Source organism: Lolium rigidum, chromosome 6 (assembly GCF_022539505.1).
Source record: "Lolium rigidum isolate FL_2022 chromosome 6, APGP_CSIRO_Lrig_0.1, whole genome shotgun sequence".
NCBI lineage: Eukaryota > Viridiplantae > Streptophyta > Magnoliopsida > Poales > Poaceae > Lolium > Lolium rigidum.
The window spans coordinates 272,394,711-272,412,244 of NC_061513.1; the positions used below are offsets into that span (position 1 = coordinate 272,394,711).

Genomic DNA, 17,534 nt, shown 5'->3' on the forward strand with positions numbered 1-17,534 from the left:
TAAGGTAGTGCCCATTTTTTTAACTAAAAGAATGAATCAATGCATCCGTGAATTGTAATGCTAAAATCCTCGGTAAAATGATCAGAAATGATCTTTAAGAATAGTAATCAACATTTTCTGGTTGCCCAGATCACTTCCATTTTTCTTGAAATAAGTCTTAATCTACAAATATACTATAACAAAAGCATTGTGAGTTGCAGGTTCTGAGATGTTTTTGTCAACACAGAAAACAATACTGACAAAGTAATTTGATGTGTGACAGAAATCTTATATCATACACTTGAATTTTGTTTTTCGAACACCTTTATGCATCACCTGAAAGCGTACGTTGGCCCGTTCGTCACTTTTCTTTTTTCTTCACTTTGGACATATTGAACTTGTAGGAAAATCACCCACCCTGGAATTGGTCTTGATATAAATGGAGGTGCATCTCAATCAACTTTGGACATGAATAATAATGTGAATTAGTAGATGTTCATGGCTAGCTAGCCACTGTGGCGGTAGAACTGGCAACTGCCATGTTCACGTCTTTGAAGGCTTTGGATCATATGCCTTTCCTCTTTATAGTTTACTCTTTTATTTATTTCATACTTTCATTTTGCAGATTAATTACAGTAGCAGAACCATATTAGTTTAATTGGCATATCAGTTGTAGTGCGCGCTGTCTCCGATTACACCATCGGACAACGCGAGTGGTAGTCGCACACATGAAAGCCATGGGCGATAGCAACCAAAGCCAGCAAACTACGGTCAAGCAAGCACAATTTGGGAAAGAAAGATGAAGTGTGCACTCACCCAAGCAACATTCAAGCATGCTCTCCCTTTTGAGATATTTTCACATTTTCTTTTCAGTGGGCTTCAAGCATGCTCGTACGGACCATCTCAAAACAGATCAGGCAACTCCAGTGCAGCATCCATGCATAGTAGTGGAGAACATTGGGAAGAAAGATGGTATGCTTCCTGACCATAACGTTAGCTCAAACTAATTCAGTGTTGTCTTGATCCACTTGATGATATACTGAACCTGCGGAGGTTTTATAGATTAAGAATAATATGATCACTTTATATGTAAAAATGCAGATATTTCTTAAAGTGATATAGTGTGCTCATTTTGCAGTTGAAATTTTACCATTAGTTGTATAACTTACAGGTGGATCTGAAAAATGCTCCGGTGGAAAGACTAAAATGGGCAAGGGGCTCTAGCTGACAAAGAGCATATGGATGTATGGAGCTCCCTGATGCTGATTTTGTTCATGGGTGTAAATAGCGTGCAAAACCACCGTATGACCATTAGCTTGTTAGCAACTTATGCTTATTAAAGTTGACTGTGTTCATATTGCTGATACAAACTGCTATGTATGTGGTTGTCATAACAGAGAAGGACGACACAACTAACATCCAAGAATTGAGTTATGAATAACTTGCGAGTTTACTGAATGCCCACCCACACAATATGCAGGTTGAAAATATATTGCTCAAGAATTAATTTTAGGAGTACAAATATGACAGTAGCTGATAAAATTGAAAAAACAGTATACCTGCAGAATCATGTATGAGATTTTCATGTGTTTATCCTGCAATCCATAAGCCATAAAGCCTGTCATATTTCTGAAGGCTCTGCCGGTTAGACATTAATATGTTCTGAGGTTAACAGTGACTGCAGGTTTAGCCTGATCAAGGATCATCGGACATGACCCCGACTCATTCACGAGGGGCATATAATAGAGGCATCTCTGTAAAAGGGACAAATGATCAACTATTAATAAATTGGCAGACATTTCAGGCAAACATGAACAGGTTTCAGAACATTCTGTCCGGAAACATAAAAATGTTCAGAGGGTTCGATGTTTGTCGGCCCTTTTCTTGTTTATCACGGCGAATGCTTATTTTTAACAATTCACAGGGAGAATTATTGATCAGGCAATTTTCAATATATGTTGTTAACCATGTTTTAATTAACCTGCGTATATCTACATATGCCGACCACCAACATGGTAAAATAATCAGTTATTCTCTGTTTGATTTGAAACCAAATCATTCATTCTCCATGAAACTGCAATTCTCCACACCAAATTAAACAACGATGCAAAATCAATCTCGGTCGTGCTCACCAAGGGGAGTCAAGTAAGATCCAAGAATCAACGGACCACTCAGGTCTGGAAAAATTCTAGAACGACGCACCTGGTGATGGCGTCCTCAATGGAGGCAAAGGGCGTCCTAAAGTCCGTGCTGCTGGCCTTCCAGGCGTCTTCGTACGCCATCTGCTCTGCCGCGCGCGGCGCGCGTGCTCTCCGCACCCGCCGCCACCGCCGCTTGCGTCGACGATGATGACGCCCCGATTCCGATCCCCTGTATCGGCGAGAATGCAAGTCGCCGCCGATCCCCTGCTGCGGTTGCTGTTGCATGGGGGAGTTGCGGCGGTTGCTGCTGTCACGGAATAATGCGTGCCTGCTTTGGCGCAGACAAAAAAGATGAGTAGAGGACATGAACCAGGGCATGATCTACAATCTACACCTAGGAAATTGGAGGAGAAAATAAAAGTGGATACGTGGTGAAGCCGGCGCTCGGGGCAAGAGGAGGTCCGTGGAGATGGAGCGAAACCATCGGCCCATGGCCATGGAGGCCAACCGGCCGGCACCGCGAAACCTCCGGCACGCAGAGGGTGGCACTCCTCGGCCTGCCTCCCTCCGATGCTAGGCGATGTCCAGGCGCTGCTCATCCCGTCACGGGCTTGAAGCGCATCAGGTCGTGGCCGTGGCGGCCACCGGCCGGCCGCCGGCGAAAACCTCCTGTATGCAGGATTGCAGGCGCACGAACCCTCCTCTCCCTTTACCCAGGACCTTATCCTTGGAAATCCCAAGAAGACATGAAGACAGCTCGTGATATAGACACGCATCAAGCACCGCTTTGACGGGATGAACCAACACGTGAAGAAACAGCACGCCGGCTACAGTCACACCAACCACACAGCAAAAAGGAGCAAAGAAGCACTCAGAACTCCACAAAAAATCTTAAAGAGCACCTAGATTGTACACAGAGTAAACCAGTGAAAATCAAACCATTCAAGCAGCTTACGTGTTAACACCAGGTTAATTCAGAGAAGGCCTCAAAATTATGAGAAAAAAGATGTTTGTTACTCTTTAATATAGTAGTTATTATAGAATGGGGGAGTAAATAAGATAAACTTACCCATCAGCCATTCAGGCTGACAAGCCCATGTCATCACGATACGCCTATATTCGCTGGTGTGTTTCTTTGCCCTGCTCTCTGGCCTGTTCAACCGAGGTGCTTCTTCTTTCCCGAATCCAACCGAGGGCGGCGACAACGGAGCTAGCCATGAGTGGGAGAAATGCGGCTTCCATTGCCTAGAATGATACGCCGCCGTGCTGCTGGGCGGGCACCGGGTGCAGGTAGTGCTCGCGTTCTTCACCCTGTTGCCTCTGCAATTGTTTTCTGAACTTTCATTACTGTACTTCAGTTTGTCTGGACTGATGTGTACGAATCTCAGCACAAATTGAGCTTCCCATGGCACGATTGATTTGAAGGAATGGTTTGCTAAGATTGCAGTTAAAAACAATGCAATAATTGTCAGTTTCACCCATATTTTAGTGCTGAACAACGGTGTAGTTCTTGGCTGGACCTGTCACTGTTCGCAATCATTTTCGTCCTTATCTCAAGTAGTTAATTATGCGGTCTTCTCTGTTTGGTCTTCTGAAATCTCAATCACATCTAAATTTGGACGTACTTTAGCCTGGTAGGTGGTGGAATCCACTCTCATCTTTAGCGTCTCTTTTGCCTCTCTCTCCATTTCTATGCAGCCCTAGCCTGGTAGGTGGTGGAATCCAGCCTCATCTTCTTCTCCGCCTCTCTGCGCAGGCAGCTGCATCTCTGCGGATCTTCCAGGTTAGTGCTCCAGTCCCTAATTTGTTGAATGCGCTCTTCTCTATCCTGTCTAGACACTGTCAGATCTGAAAAGTAAATGAAAAGTTGACTTTCTTGTAGAGATCACACATAGTAGTTTGTCAGGATTGGACAACAGACAGATGGAGTCTGATATTCTGGTGCATGTACTTGATGGAAGAGAGAAACCGACGAATCTGCCATTTTCACTTTTGAAGAATATCACAGGGAATTTTTCTGAAGATCGAGTAGTTGGTCAGGGCGGATTTGCAGTAGTTTATATGGTAACATTTATACTTGTAAAATAAGGAACATGCATGTTTGGACACGTCTACTTTCTACTCTCTCTCATAATGAAAAGGTTTTGTTCTTAATCAATGCTCACACTAGTAGAAAAAGGGGCGATGAGGCCGGTCCATTGGGACTCGGACCGGTTCCCGAACCGGACCAATCAGGCGGGGCCAAAGGGTGCGCCTTTAGTCCCGGTTCAAGATTGATCGGGCCTAAAGGCCTCGACACGTGGTGCGGCCGGGGAGCTCGCGGTGGAAGGCCTTTGGTCCCGGTTCGTGGTACGAACCGGGCCTAGGTTTCCCTGCCGCGGCGAGAATTGCTATTTCTCGCCGCGGCACGGATTTAGGCCGTACCGGCGTTTCTGCCGCGGCGAGAGAACAGGCGTTTCTGCTGCGCGGCGAGTTTCGGCAATGCATATATATCATTCAAGAAACCACAAAAAATCGTCATGAATATATATAGACATCGTCAACGGTACACGACATAGTCAACACGAGTACACGTAATGCATGCATATTTACAATACAACATGTCCTCGACGAATATCCTCCGCCGTCACGATCTTCCCATAGTGCTCTCCACCTGGGGTAAGGACCTCGGTAATAAAGAATCCCGCGATTTCCTCTTGAATTGCTTTTATTTGATCCGTTGTTATGAGAGTGTCCCGCAGGCGTGTCATCTATATTTAAAAAAGGAGATCAATATATGAATGTAACTCAATACAATAGATGGTACTAATTAAGATTAATTGTGAAAATTTGTTATCGTACACGAGTGTGGTGTATTTGGGCATCCCCACCCTTGGGACAGATCATGTCACGCATGAAGGTGCAGACGTAGTATCCACATAAGTTATTCCCTTGTTCCTGCCTCATACACTTTACGAAAAAATAGTTCGATCAAACTAATAATCAAGCATCGTATTGAAAGTAAATATCATATATAAAGTTTCACGGACATAGCTATATATATAGTACTACTTACGGGGTAATCTTCAAATGTAAGCTCCGGTTTCCATTTACCGGAACGAGTATTGATGAACCGTTTCCAAGCCACTGCCCGGCAAAAAGTAATGAGTAAATGAGTAATTGATTAGTTGATGATATCTTCGAATTAGAGCGAGATGAAGATGCCAATACGAAATTGATTGAAACTACCTGCGGAGGATGACAGCCATGTCCGCCCATTCCGCATATTCTTTACGTTTCGAGTCCATGACTTTTACGACTCCAATGTGAAGATCAATGATTAGGAGAATAAAGTGGAAACTGCACAAGCATAGCTCAATGATTACGAGAATAAAGTGGAAGGTGCACAAGCATAATGTATGTTATATATAACACTCACTTGAAGTTGTAGGGAAAGAATATATCCTCTTTGTCCGCTTGCTTCTCTAAAAACATTACGATGTTATCCTCTGTGTCCTTGGCGAAGTCTCGAACCGTAACTTCATGAGCTGTGTTTGGGTCTATGAACCCCAGCGGTAGGAGCTTGCCTCTTTTGTATTCCAGCTTCTTCATTCGCATAATTAAATGTATAGCGTACACAAAGAATATAATGAGGATAATTGTTAGTGCAAATGAATGAGCTACAAACTTAATTACACAAATAAATCACTTACGAGGCAGTAGCAAGCGATGACAGCTTTGTCGAGGGCGTCTTGATTGAATAAGCTGAAACGAGTTCTTCTAACTCAAGGTTTATCTCGTCTTCCCCCGGAAGTAATGCTCATCTCTAAGATACACCGTGAGGTACCTTTCACTTCTTCGACGGGCTTTCGGGTACCATTCATGCAACCTTCGCATCCGAGTCCCTAGACGCGCGAGCTCGCCGGGTTTGACGAGATCTTTTCCGTATCTATACGTGTTTACCACTTGAGCCGTTGGATAGTAATCTTCGTACTCAGCGATGCTCCACGAGCTCTAGCCGCCCGTTCGATCATCGATGCCGTCTACGGATCATGATATGGCTCCACGATGAAGTGGGGTGCGGCCTCGAATGTCCTGCTTGTCCAAGGCTGGGCGACTTTTTTGCTTCTTTGCTCGCTCTAGAGGACTGTCCAAGAGAGCGGTCATAATCAGCTCTCGGCTCAGGTCTCTTCATTCTCGTCTCGGCAAAGTGCTTCACCGTACGCGGTGGAATAAACATCTTCTTCGGCGCAAGAAACGCCTTTTGCTCTTCGATCTGCTCATGTGGTAACAACTGCGGAGTCCGTGCCCTCATTGGAGTTGATGATCTCTTCGGAGCTGTAGGAGGTGCCGCGGACCGCTTCCTCTTTTGCTTAAGTGGAGGCGGCGGAGTCTCCGACGAGGAGGAGGAGGAGGCGGCGGAGTATTTTCACGCGGAGCGGACTGGTCATGGATAGGGGAATCATCATCGCGCACGGGGAGAATCATCACGCGGAGGAGACGCACGAGGTGGCGGAGGAGGCGGAGGTGGCATCGCTTGTTGGCTTCTCACCTGGAAACACAATGTTCTCCTTCCGCCATTGCACGGTGGTTCTACGGGCTTCTCCCGGTTCTTTGATTTCCCCATCTTCACCTGCGGGGTGCTCAAGCACCAACCCCTCATAATCTCTCAACACTTCATCCACCATCACAACAGACAAAGTCGTCTTGGACCGAACGGCAATGGTAAGACCTTGTAGGTAAGAGGATGCCGACCGCCGCCTTGAAGGATAGGTTGAAAACTTTAACATGCAGCTCACAAGGACGGCTCTCGGTGAGATCATCCACGGGGGTAGCGAGGAGGCTCGACCACCTGGTCATCATCATCATCATTATCCACCTGCCGAGAGGAAGCCACGCTGCTTTTCCGGTGTGGTTGAGATTGCGGCGGGGCGATGGCATTGAGCAATGCGGGATCTACGGCCTGCCCTCGAGCCATCCGAGATGTAAGTACTTGGGTTACCATGGTTAATTGGGCTTTCATGGTGCTCATACCCTCCTCTAAGTTAGCCGGGCGGTCTGTTTCCCTTGCCTTCCTCCTCTCATGGCTTTTATCGGGAAATCTCTTCCTTTCCGCAGGAAAGCCATACTTCCACGGAACGGAGCCTTCGTGCCTCGTGTTCGTCCGCCGTGTTCTTTGTTCCCAAGGGCGCGTGTCGGCTCATCGTTCTCTCTTTCGGGCTGGAACAACCCCGCCTCCACGTCCCTATGTGCTCTTTCCGGGGCATCAATGGGAACCTTCGGATGAGCTTTCTTATAGATGCACTTCCCTGTTTACGGATCCAACGTTCCCCCAATCCCGTAGAACCACTCCTTGCACCGTTCGATCCAACCGTGTGTCCCTAATCCGATCCCTTTCTCGGTCGGTTCCGCCTCGGCTGCTTGCCACTTAGGACGGTTAGCCCCGTATCCACCGGACCCGGAATTTGGTGATATAGCTTCAACGCAGCATTTGCCTTATTTATTTCCGACCTTCTCTTAAATTCTTCGACTCCGTGCTTTGTACTTCACGAATTCTTCCCGGTGAGTTTTTACCTTCTCATTGTCCGGAGTCTTCTTTATCTTGATAAGGCGGCGCAATCTTTTCTTGTGGCTCTTGAATAGTTCGGCCATCTTCTTCTTGCCAAACTCGCGGAGGGCCTGCTCCATCTTGGCCTTTTCGAGCGTCACCCCCTCTTCGGGTACTATGTTGAAATGTGACATGAGCTTGTCCATAATGCTGTTTTTGGCTACATCATCGATATAAAGACCTTGACCTTCTTCCTCTGCGAGACAGCACTAGTCCCTTCGGCTTGTGCCATTCTCGAACGGTGATCGGGACGTGGTCCCTAACAAGCACTCCGCATTGAGCTATAAATGCCTTTGCACCTTTCTCGGAGCAATCGGTTTACCATCCTTTTCGATGTGGGTGATGTCGTGCCTAACACCGTCATCCAACTTTTTGGTCGGGCCTCGCTTCCTCGACTTTACAGAAGAAGTGCACGATCCGGAGGGCTAAAAAAGAAATAATTCATAGTCAGTACAATTTAATTAGTTAATGCATCTAGTCGATCAACAGCGGCTTAATTAGTTTATATACCTCGGTGATAACTACAGTTCGGGAGCCATTATTATGATGATCTTGTTCCTCACCGGCGCCACTAGGATCTTCTTCCTCAATATTCTCCGCTCCCTCACCGGAGTCATTCAAATAAGTTGCGGTGACATCGTCACCGCCATCATCTGGAATAACGTCGTCGTCGCGATCATCCGGAGTACCGTTTGCTATGAGGTTCTCCATGAAATTTTCTTGAAATTCATCTCTGTCCATGCTTTCTACAACGACCCGCAAGCTATACATAGGAACCATCATATGATCAAATTAAGGATAATGCAGAAAACTGAAAATGGAGTTACATATGTAGTTCTTAACTAAGGATCGATAATATAGTGCTGAAAGCGAGATAGTGCGATTACATGCATACATAGATCGGGTTCATGTTTATTTAACCCTAATACATATCAATCACTACTACAACCACTCAACCGCGCGAGACCGGGTCCTAGAGGGCGCCGACCGGGTCTCGAGCCGCGGCGGGTGTACCCCCAAAGCCACGGAACAACAACGGGAGCATAGCTAACATGAGATCCCCGCATAACGCTCCATCCGGTCCTATACATGTTGTCTAACGCGTACATGTAACGGCGAACGTGATGGTCCTCCGCTTCAATGCGCCGAGCTACCTCCTCCGGCGGGGCCGGCTCCCTCCGAAACGACCGTGGCCCATAAGACCTCCACCAAAGAATATCCGGGTCGACAACGGGACCCGGATTCCGCACCAACGTGCGCGACCCGGAAGCTAAGACCTCCCGAGTGCCACCCCGGCGGAGCCCGGTCCCGGACCTCCCCCATCTCGCTCCATCTCCTCTAGAAGAGTCAGACCACGGCGCGGCGGCTGTCGCGGCATCGTAGCTACGAAAACAAATCATATATGTACTAATATAAATAAAAAACATGATATTGTGCTAAATAAAAAACTTCACTACTTTTGTACTAACGCCGCGTTCCATGACCCCGGATCGATCGATCCGGATCGGGGGTCGGGAACGACAGCGGGAGCGGTAGCGGGAATTGAATGACCCTGTTTTGGGGGCGTCGGCAGGGGCGCCGGCGATGCCGGCACCGCCACGGACTCGGCGCTCCTCCTCGCTCGCTCTTTCTCTATTTCGCGACCCTAAATCTATGTCGCGGCGGCACCGCTACGGACTCGGCACCGCCACGGTCTAAGTCGTCGGCGCGCGCGGGGGGCGGCGCCGACATAAATGAATCTATTTTGTTAATTTTTTTCTAATTAATAACTACACTAATTTAAATCAAACTAACTATTTCTAACTAATTTACTAACTATTTTTGTTCTAATTAATAACTACACTAATTTAAATCAAACTAACTATTTCTAACTAATTTACTAACTATGTACTAATTTAAATCAAACTAACTATTTCAATTCTAACTAATTTACTAACTATTTTTGTAACTAATTTACTAACTATTTTTGTAACTAATTTACTAACTATTTTTGTAACTAATTTACTAACTATTTTTGTAACTAATTTAAATCAAATTATGTACTAATTTACAAATCATCTATTTTGTAACTAAACTAATTAATCTAACATATATAAAAACAAAAAAAAACAAAAAATTGAAACTATATGTGGCCGTGGCGCCGCCGGTCGGCCGGCCGGAGGAGGGAGAGGAGGGAGGAGCCATACCTGCGCGCGCGGTGGCGGCGGCGGCGGCGGAGGTCGACGGTGAGGAGGCGGAGGCGAGCGGTGGCGGCGGCCGGCGGTCGAGGAGGCGCCGCGGCGGGCCGGGCGCGCGGCCAACGCGTGCGCGCGCGCGGGAGAGAGAGGAGGGCGGCGGACGGCGCGGGTGGCGGCGGCGGCGGAGGTGGCGATGGCGCGCGGGAGGGCGGCGGCGATGACGAAGCGCCCGGCGGCGATTTCGGCAGCTCGGCGGCACGACCGCTTCGTCTCCGCGGGATTGATCTCCGCGGAGACGAAGTGTTTTCTTTTATACTGCCCCCCCCCCTTTGGTCCCGGTTTGTATTACAAACCGGGTCCAAAGGCCCCCCTTTGGTCCCGGTTTGTAATACAAACCGGGCCTAAAGGTCTTTTTTTGCTGTGTTTTCGCTGCGCGCGCAAAAAAGGCCTTTAGTCCCGGTTTGTAATACAAACCGGGTCCAAAGTCCACTTTTTTAAAAAAGTTTCATTCCCGCCTTATTTCAAATGAAAAAAAAGCCACCGCACTGCGACACGTGTCCACCCCCGCCCGCGCCATGCATAAAAAAAAGTCCAATTTTTCCCTGCAAGCCCCTAAACGACTACATCTCATCTAACAGTGTTGGGGAAAGGGTTGGGAAATCTCCCGTGGCGTAGTTTCTCGAAGATGTCGTTGGTGCACACGCCCTACGGCATCTTCGAAAGCTGCGCCTTGGAATTTTTTCCTGCAAGCCCCTGAACGACTACATCTCATCTAACGGTGTTGGGGAAAGGGTTGGGAAATCTCCCGTGGCGCAGTTTCTCGAAGATGTCGTTGGTGCACACGCCCTACGGCATCTTCAGAAAGCTGCGCCTTGGAATTTTTTCCTGCAAGCCCCCGAACGACTACATCTCATCTAACGAGTGTTGGGGAAAGGGTTGGGAAATCTCCCGTGGCGCATCTCCACTTTTCATATCTTACATACGGTTAAATGATTACACAAAAATAAATGGGAAATTGATTGCCATGTTGAGATACTCATTTGTGCCATGGAGCATCTTCATCATTTAATCTTCTTCGGCCTTAACCATGGAGCATCTTCATCATTTAACTTGATGCTTGGATCAATGTTCACTCTGAAGGGTGGAATTTTATCAAACTTATTATAATCTTCTGACATGTCTGTCTTGTCCTCCACTCCCACGATGTTTCTTTTTCCAGAAAGAACTATGTGGCGCTTTGGCTCATCGTTTGATGTATTTGTTTCCTTATGTTTCCTTTTTCTTGGTTTGCTAGATATATCCTTCACATAGAAAACCTGGGCCACATCCTTGGCTAGGACGAATGGTTCGTCTCTATACCCAAGATTGTTGAGATCCACTGTTGTCATTCCATACAACTTGTCTACCTGAACCCCGCCTCCTGTTTTGTTGACCCATTTGCACCTAAACAAAGGGACCTTAAATGAAGGTCCATACTCAAGTTCCCAGATATCCTCTATGTAACCATAATATGTGTCATTTGGGCCTTCATTCATTATTGCATCAAAGCGGACACCACTGTTTTGGTTGGTGCTCTTTTTATCTTGGGCGATCGTGTAAAATGTATTCCCATTTATCTCGTACCCTTGGAAAGTCACTACGATCGAAGATGGTGTCCGGGCCGGCAAGTACAGCTGATCTTCAATATCTTCGTTATTCAGGAGATGTTTTTGCAACCAACCGCCGAAAGTCGACATGTGTTCACGTCTAATCCAATCGTTCGACCGCCCGGGTTACGGGAGCGTAGAAAGTTCTTGTGCTCACCGATATACGGAGCCACCATGGTGGAACTTTGTAGAAGCGTGTAGTGTGCTTGAGTCAAAGAAATCCCGTCCCTACATATCATTGATTTCCTTCCTAGCGTGCCTTTTCCACTTAGTCTCCCTTCATGCCGCGATTCGGGAACACCAATCGGCTTAAGGTCGGGAATAAAGTCAACACGGAATTCAATGACCTCCTCTGTTCCATAGCCCTTGGAGATGCTTCCTTCCGGCCTAGCACGGTTATGAACATATTTCTTCAAGACTCCCATGAACCTCTCGAAGGGGAACATATTGTGTAGAAACACGGGACCGAGAATGGAAATCTCATCGACCAGGTGAACGAGGAGATGTGTCATAATATTGAAGAAGGATGGTGGGAACACCAGCTCAAAACTAACGAGACATTGGACCACATCATTCCGCAACCTCGGTAGAATTTCGGGTTTATTACCTTCCGAGAAATTGCATTGAGGAATGCACATAGCTTCACAATGGGCGATCGAACATTTTCCGGTAGAAGCCCCCTCAATGCAATCGGAAGCAAGCTGTGTCATTATCACGTGACGGTCATGAGACTTCGGGTTACGGAATGTTTTCTTCTCCATATTTATTATTCGCTTTATATTGGAGGAGAAGCCGGACGGGACCTTGATACTTGCTAAGACATTCAAAAAATATTTCCTTCTCTTGCTTTTGTAAGAGCGTAGGCTGGATAAATGACGTCCTTTAACTCTCTCATGCAGATTTTTGGGGTCTTTCCAACGTTGCTTGGTCCTCCCGTGCTTCGGTGTATCTTTTGTCTTCCCGTACACACCCAGAAAGCCTAGCAGGTTCACGCAAAGATTCTTCGTCACGTGCATCACATCGATTGAAGAGCGGACTTCTAAGACTTTCCAATATTCTAGCTCCCAAAAAATAGATTTCTTCTTCCACATGGGCGCGTGTCCGGTAGCGTCATTCGGAACAGACCGTCCGCCAGGACCCTTTCCAAATATTACATCTAGATCCTTGACCATACCAAATATATCAACACCATCACGATGGGGAGGCTTCCTCCGGTGATCAGCCTCACCGTCGTAATGCTTGCCTTTCTTTCTTACGGGATGGGTAATCCTAAGAAATCGACGATGCCCCGGGTACACGACCTTCGACCTTTTTCCAAATAATCACCTTCGAGCTCATGTAAACGGTGTGTGCATGCATTGTATCCCTTGTTTGACTGTCACGAAATGTTACCAAGAGCAGGCCGGTCATTGATGGTTACGAAAAGCATCGCTCTTAGGTCAAATTCCTCCTGCTTGTGCTCGTCCCACACACGTACACCTGCTAGGGACCACAGCTCGTAGAAGTTCTTCGACTAATGGCTTCGGTACACATCAATGTCGTTCCCGGGTTGCTTCGGGCCTTGTATGAGCACCGGCATCATAATGAACTTCCGCTTCATGCACAACCAAGGAGGAAGGTTATATATACAAAGAGTCACGAGCCAGGTGCTATGGGCTGCAGCTCTGCTCTCCAAAAGGATTCATGCCATCCGTACTTAGACCAAACCTTAAGTTCCTTGCATCCTGTGCAAAGTTTGGGAACTCTCTATCGATTTTTCTCCATTGGGATCCATCGGCAGGGTGTCTCAACATCACGTCTTTCTTACGGTCTTCTTTGTGCCATCGCAACAACCTAGCGTGCTCTTTATTCCTGAACAAGCGTTTCAGCCGTGGTATTATAGGAGCATACCACATAACCTTGGCAGGAACCCTCTTCTTGGGGCGCTCGCCCTCAACATCACCAGGGTCATCTCGTCGATCTTATACCGCAATGCGAGTGCACACCGGACATGCATCCAAATTCTCGTACTCACCGCGGTAGAGGATGCGATCATTAATGCATGCATGTATCTTTTGCACATCTAATCCTAGAGGGCAGACAATCTTCTTCGCTTCGTACGTCGCGGCGGGAAATTCGTTACCCCTTGGAAGCTTCCTCTTAATTATTGTCGGCAACTTTCCAAATCCTGAGTCGGTGACACCGTTCTCCGCCTTCCATTGCAACAATTCCAGCGTGCTCGCCTAGCTTTTTATGGCCATCTTCGCAAGTTGGGTATAACAATTTGTTGTGATCTTCTATCATCTTGTCGAAGGCCAACCTTTCCTTTTCAGTTTCACATTCTCTCCTTGCATCGGCAATGGCCCGACCAAGATCATCATCGGCGGGCTCATCCGGTGCCTCTTGATCTTCTACTTCATTGTCTTCATTGCCTTCTGCAGTATCATCGTATTCAGGGAAATTGGGATAACCGTCATCATCCTCTTCCTCTTCTTCATTGTCTTCCATCATAACCCCTCTTTCTCCGTGCTTGATCCAACAATAGTAAATGGGCATGAAACCGGATCGCAGAAGGTGGCTGTGAATGAGACTCGAGTGAGCGTAATTTACGGTATTCTTGCAGTTCACACATGGACAATACATGAAGCCACCATGTTTGTTTGCCTCCGCCACGGCCATAAAATTATCCAGGCCCGAAGTGAACTCGTCAAACCGTCGGTCAATGTACATCCATTGCCGATTCATCCGCATGATATAATTTAGCTGATCAAAACCATTACGGAACATCACGATGTATATATACACATGCATTTTATCAATTACGGATGAAAAGGATAAAGTTGTTAACCTCGATGAAGAAGAAAAAAACAAGTTAAGTGTGGCTTGATTTGTGTAAACTCAAGTGGCAAATCCTCTTAAGCATTTCATCAAACACCTCTTGTGCATGTGAAGAAGAGAGGAGAGCAATACACCCCTCTTGTGAAGAAAGTGAAAATATGGCCAAGTGTGGCTCACACTTGGGCAGGGCAAGGTAATATAGCCAGATTGGGGACCTTGTCCCGGTTTGTAACACAAACCGGGTCCAGAGGGGGGGCTTTGGACCCGGTTTGTAATACAAACCGGGACTAAAGGTTTCCCACGCCTGACACGGCCTGCCGCGCCCAGCCGTGGACCCTTTAGTCCCGGTTTGTATTACAAACCGGGTCCAAAGGCCACTACCGGACAAGCTCCAGCGGGTGGGGTCGTCCTGGGCAGAAACGAACCGGGACCAATGCCACCATTGGACCCGGTTTGGTTCAGCACTGGGACATTTGCTTGGGACCAAAGGCCTCTTCTCCACTAGTGTCACTAAAGAAGTTGAACAGGCCGTCCTTCCAAACGGGAGTGTTGCTGTGAAGAGGATCAGGAACAACCATTCCATTGATGAGAAACTATTTGACCGTGAAGTTGATAGCCTGTTGACGATTAATCATCAAAATGTGGTACGGTTTCTTGGATTCTGTGCTAGCACAGAACATACAGCAGTAAAAATTGAAGGATCAAGACAACATATTTACGCTGAGATGAGAGAAAGATTGCTCTGTTTTGAGTATATCAGCAATGGAAGCCTAAAAAATCATATTACTGGTATATAACTCCTGCATGTGAAGTAGTTCTTATGGTTATTTATCTTTTTTTTTCTTTCACATCTATCCTTTGCGTCACCATATAAAAATACAAATGTTGCTATACATCCTTCAGTGCTATCATGAACAAAGGAACATTTCATGCTTCAGTACTACTCCTTTTTTATGCAGATGAATTAAGGGGACTAGAATGGAATACACGTTACCAAATAATCAAGGGTATCTGCGAAGGGTTGCATCATCTGCACAAGGAAAAACATATATTTCATATGGATTTGAAACCTGCCAATATACTTTTAGATAATCAAATGAGGCCAAAAATTACGGATTTTGGTCTATCAAGGCTCGATGAAAAATCAGAAACCATGAGCGAAGACCGTTGTGGATCACTGTAAGCTATACACCAAAAGAACCCACTGTTTTTCATGGCATTTAACATCCTACCTTCTCTTATGCCATAATCAATCAATCTATCAAATTCATATGCAGAGGATATTGTGCTCCAGAATACCTATCGAATGGCAAGATGTCATTCAAATCAGACATGTTTAGTTTGGGCATTGTAATCACCGAACTGGTGACTGGAGCGAAGGGTATCCCTGAAAATAATAAGAACAATGTAAGAGTGCTTTTATCTCACTTTGGAGATGGCCCCTTTTAGAAATACTCTAAATTCCTGCCTTTGCATTTTGTACACTTTACTCTGTACTACTTAATTTTCATACTTAGTATTATATGGCATATTTTGCTAAGATACTGAAAGAAAATAAACCTTGTGATCGTCTGCACTTTTATCTCCCACTACACCACAAAATGAGAGAGATATTGTGATTAATGTGACTGATGATATGGTAGTATTTTATTACGCACCCAAGTACATGCACATTGTGTTGATCTTTTGAATCTAGATCCTCTTCGAACTTCTTTCTGGAACATGCCACCATCACCTCCCTTGCCACATGATCAGAATTTGGAGGCACCAATAGGCTGTGTAGAAGATAAACTGGATGAGCGTTCACCTTGATATTTTAGTTAACATTTTGGCTTAATCTATGTCACATAATGTGGAACGGCAGGTACTTAGAAAATGGAGGCACAGATGGAAAAAAACAGGGAAGGAAACACCATTGATTTACCAACAAGTAGCAAAATGCATGGAAATTGGGTTGCTCTGCCAGGAAATTGACCCATCCAAACGGCCTTTTATATGGGATATGATACATGATATCAGAGAAATAGAAGGTGTTAATGGTAAATTCAGTGATGACTGTGGATATACATTTGGGCAGGTAAGCTCGTATCTCCACATATCCTCAAGAGCCCTATTAATTAGCTGTAGACTAGTTTCCTCTGCTGCTTTCTTCTATTTTTGTTTGTAAAACACCTGTTCCTCATTATGTTGTTCTCATGGTCTTCTGCACGTGGTATTATTATTTACCATTTATATTTCCCTTGAAGATATTTTAAAAATGAAATAGTATGATTTTTTTTAAAAGGTTGATGATCAAAGCTTTACAAGTTGGAAAGTAAAGGTTCTAAAACACCTGAGAAGGAAGAAAATGGTAGCAAGTATTTTGGCTGAGGCAAAAAGTGGTTAGGAAGGAAATATGTATACTATATTCATGGGCTCATGGTTTGTAATATTTAGATCGTTGTTTCTTGCAGATAAGCCCTTACTCAGAGGATGATATGCTTGGGGTTGAACCACTCGAGCTACATTTTCCTTTTGAGATTAACAAGCAGATATCATGCTCACTTAAGCTAACCAACCAGACCGATGCTTACATTGCCTTCAACATCCAAAAGATGAGCCCCCTTCCATACCACATGCAGCCGAACAAAGGCATTGTGCCGCCACAATCTAAGTGTAGTGTTGACGTAACATTGCAACCACAGCACAAGGCACCATGGGATATGCAGCGTGCTGACGAGTTCGTTGTGTGGAGCACCAAAGTGAATGGTCTTTCAGCTGAGGATATAACTATAAACATGTTCAATAAAGAGAGTGGTGTGGCTGATGCGATGAACTTGGATGTTGTTTTTCATACAGAAGAGAGCACCATAGTAAGCAAGGAACTCATACTGCACAGTATCACTGAAGACATGTCCAACATTAAGATAGATGGTACAATGGGGAACGTGAAGAAATCTCAGGAGTATTTGTTGCTAACGCCCTTGCGGATGTCAAGCACATGCAGTCATAATCATCGAGAGCCAGAAAAGGAGTCCAGTGAGCCACACGAAGCAAGTGAAAAAACCAGTGAGGTGAGTTGATTAAGAATACTAACTTGCAAAACTACATGTATTCGGCCAGTGGTTAGCGCAAATGATCTTTGATTGTAGATGAGTGTCGTATAATTAAAATACATGCTGATTGAGTTCCACTATCGTACATATTT

At 45.8% G+C, this 17,534-nt stretch overlaps 1 protein-coding gene across 1 annotated transcript; it reads left to right on the forward strand.

Moving 5' to 3' along the window:
• Window positions 1–4,304: 4,304 nt before the first annotated feature.
• Window positions 4,305–17,409, forward strand: LOC124664149 (cysteine-rich receptor-like protein kinase 44). The gene is made up of 6 exons (XM_047201733.1): window positions 4,305–4,368; window positions 14,837–15,136; window positions 15,307–15,526; window positions 15,625–15,754; window positions 16,212–16,424; window positions 16,801–17,409. Exons 1-6 carry the CDS (start codon window positions 4,305–4,307, stop codon window positions 17,407–17,409), a joined length of 1,536 nt encoding a protein of 511 aa, XP_047057689.1.
• Window positions 17,410–17,534: the final 125 nt, after the last annotated feature.

What these genes read in the sequence shown, in the direction of transcription:
- LOC124664149 (XM_047201733.1), top strand. Translation starts at nt 4,305, where the DNA reads ATGAGGCCGGTCCATTGGGACTCGGACCGGTTCCCGAACCGGACCAAT. An exon ending in CAATCAGGCGGGGCCAAAGG is followed by an intron (nt 4,369 to 14,836) that starts GTGCGCCTTTAG and finishes TTGGGACCAAAG; the next exon opens with GCCTCTTCTCCACTAGTGTC. An exon ending in CTGAAAATAATAAGAACAAT is followed by an intron (nt 15,755 to 16,211) that starts GTAAGAGTGCTT and finishes GTGGAACGGCAG; the next exon opens with GTACTTAGAAAATGGAGGCA.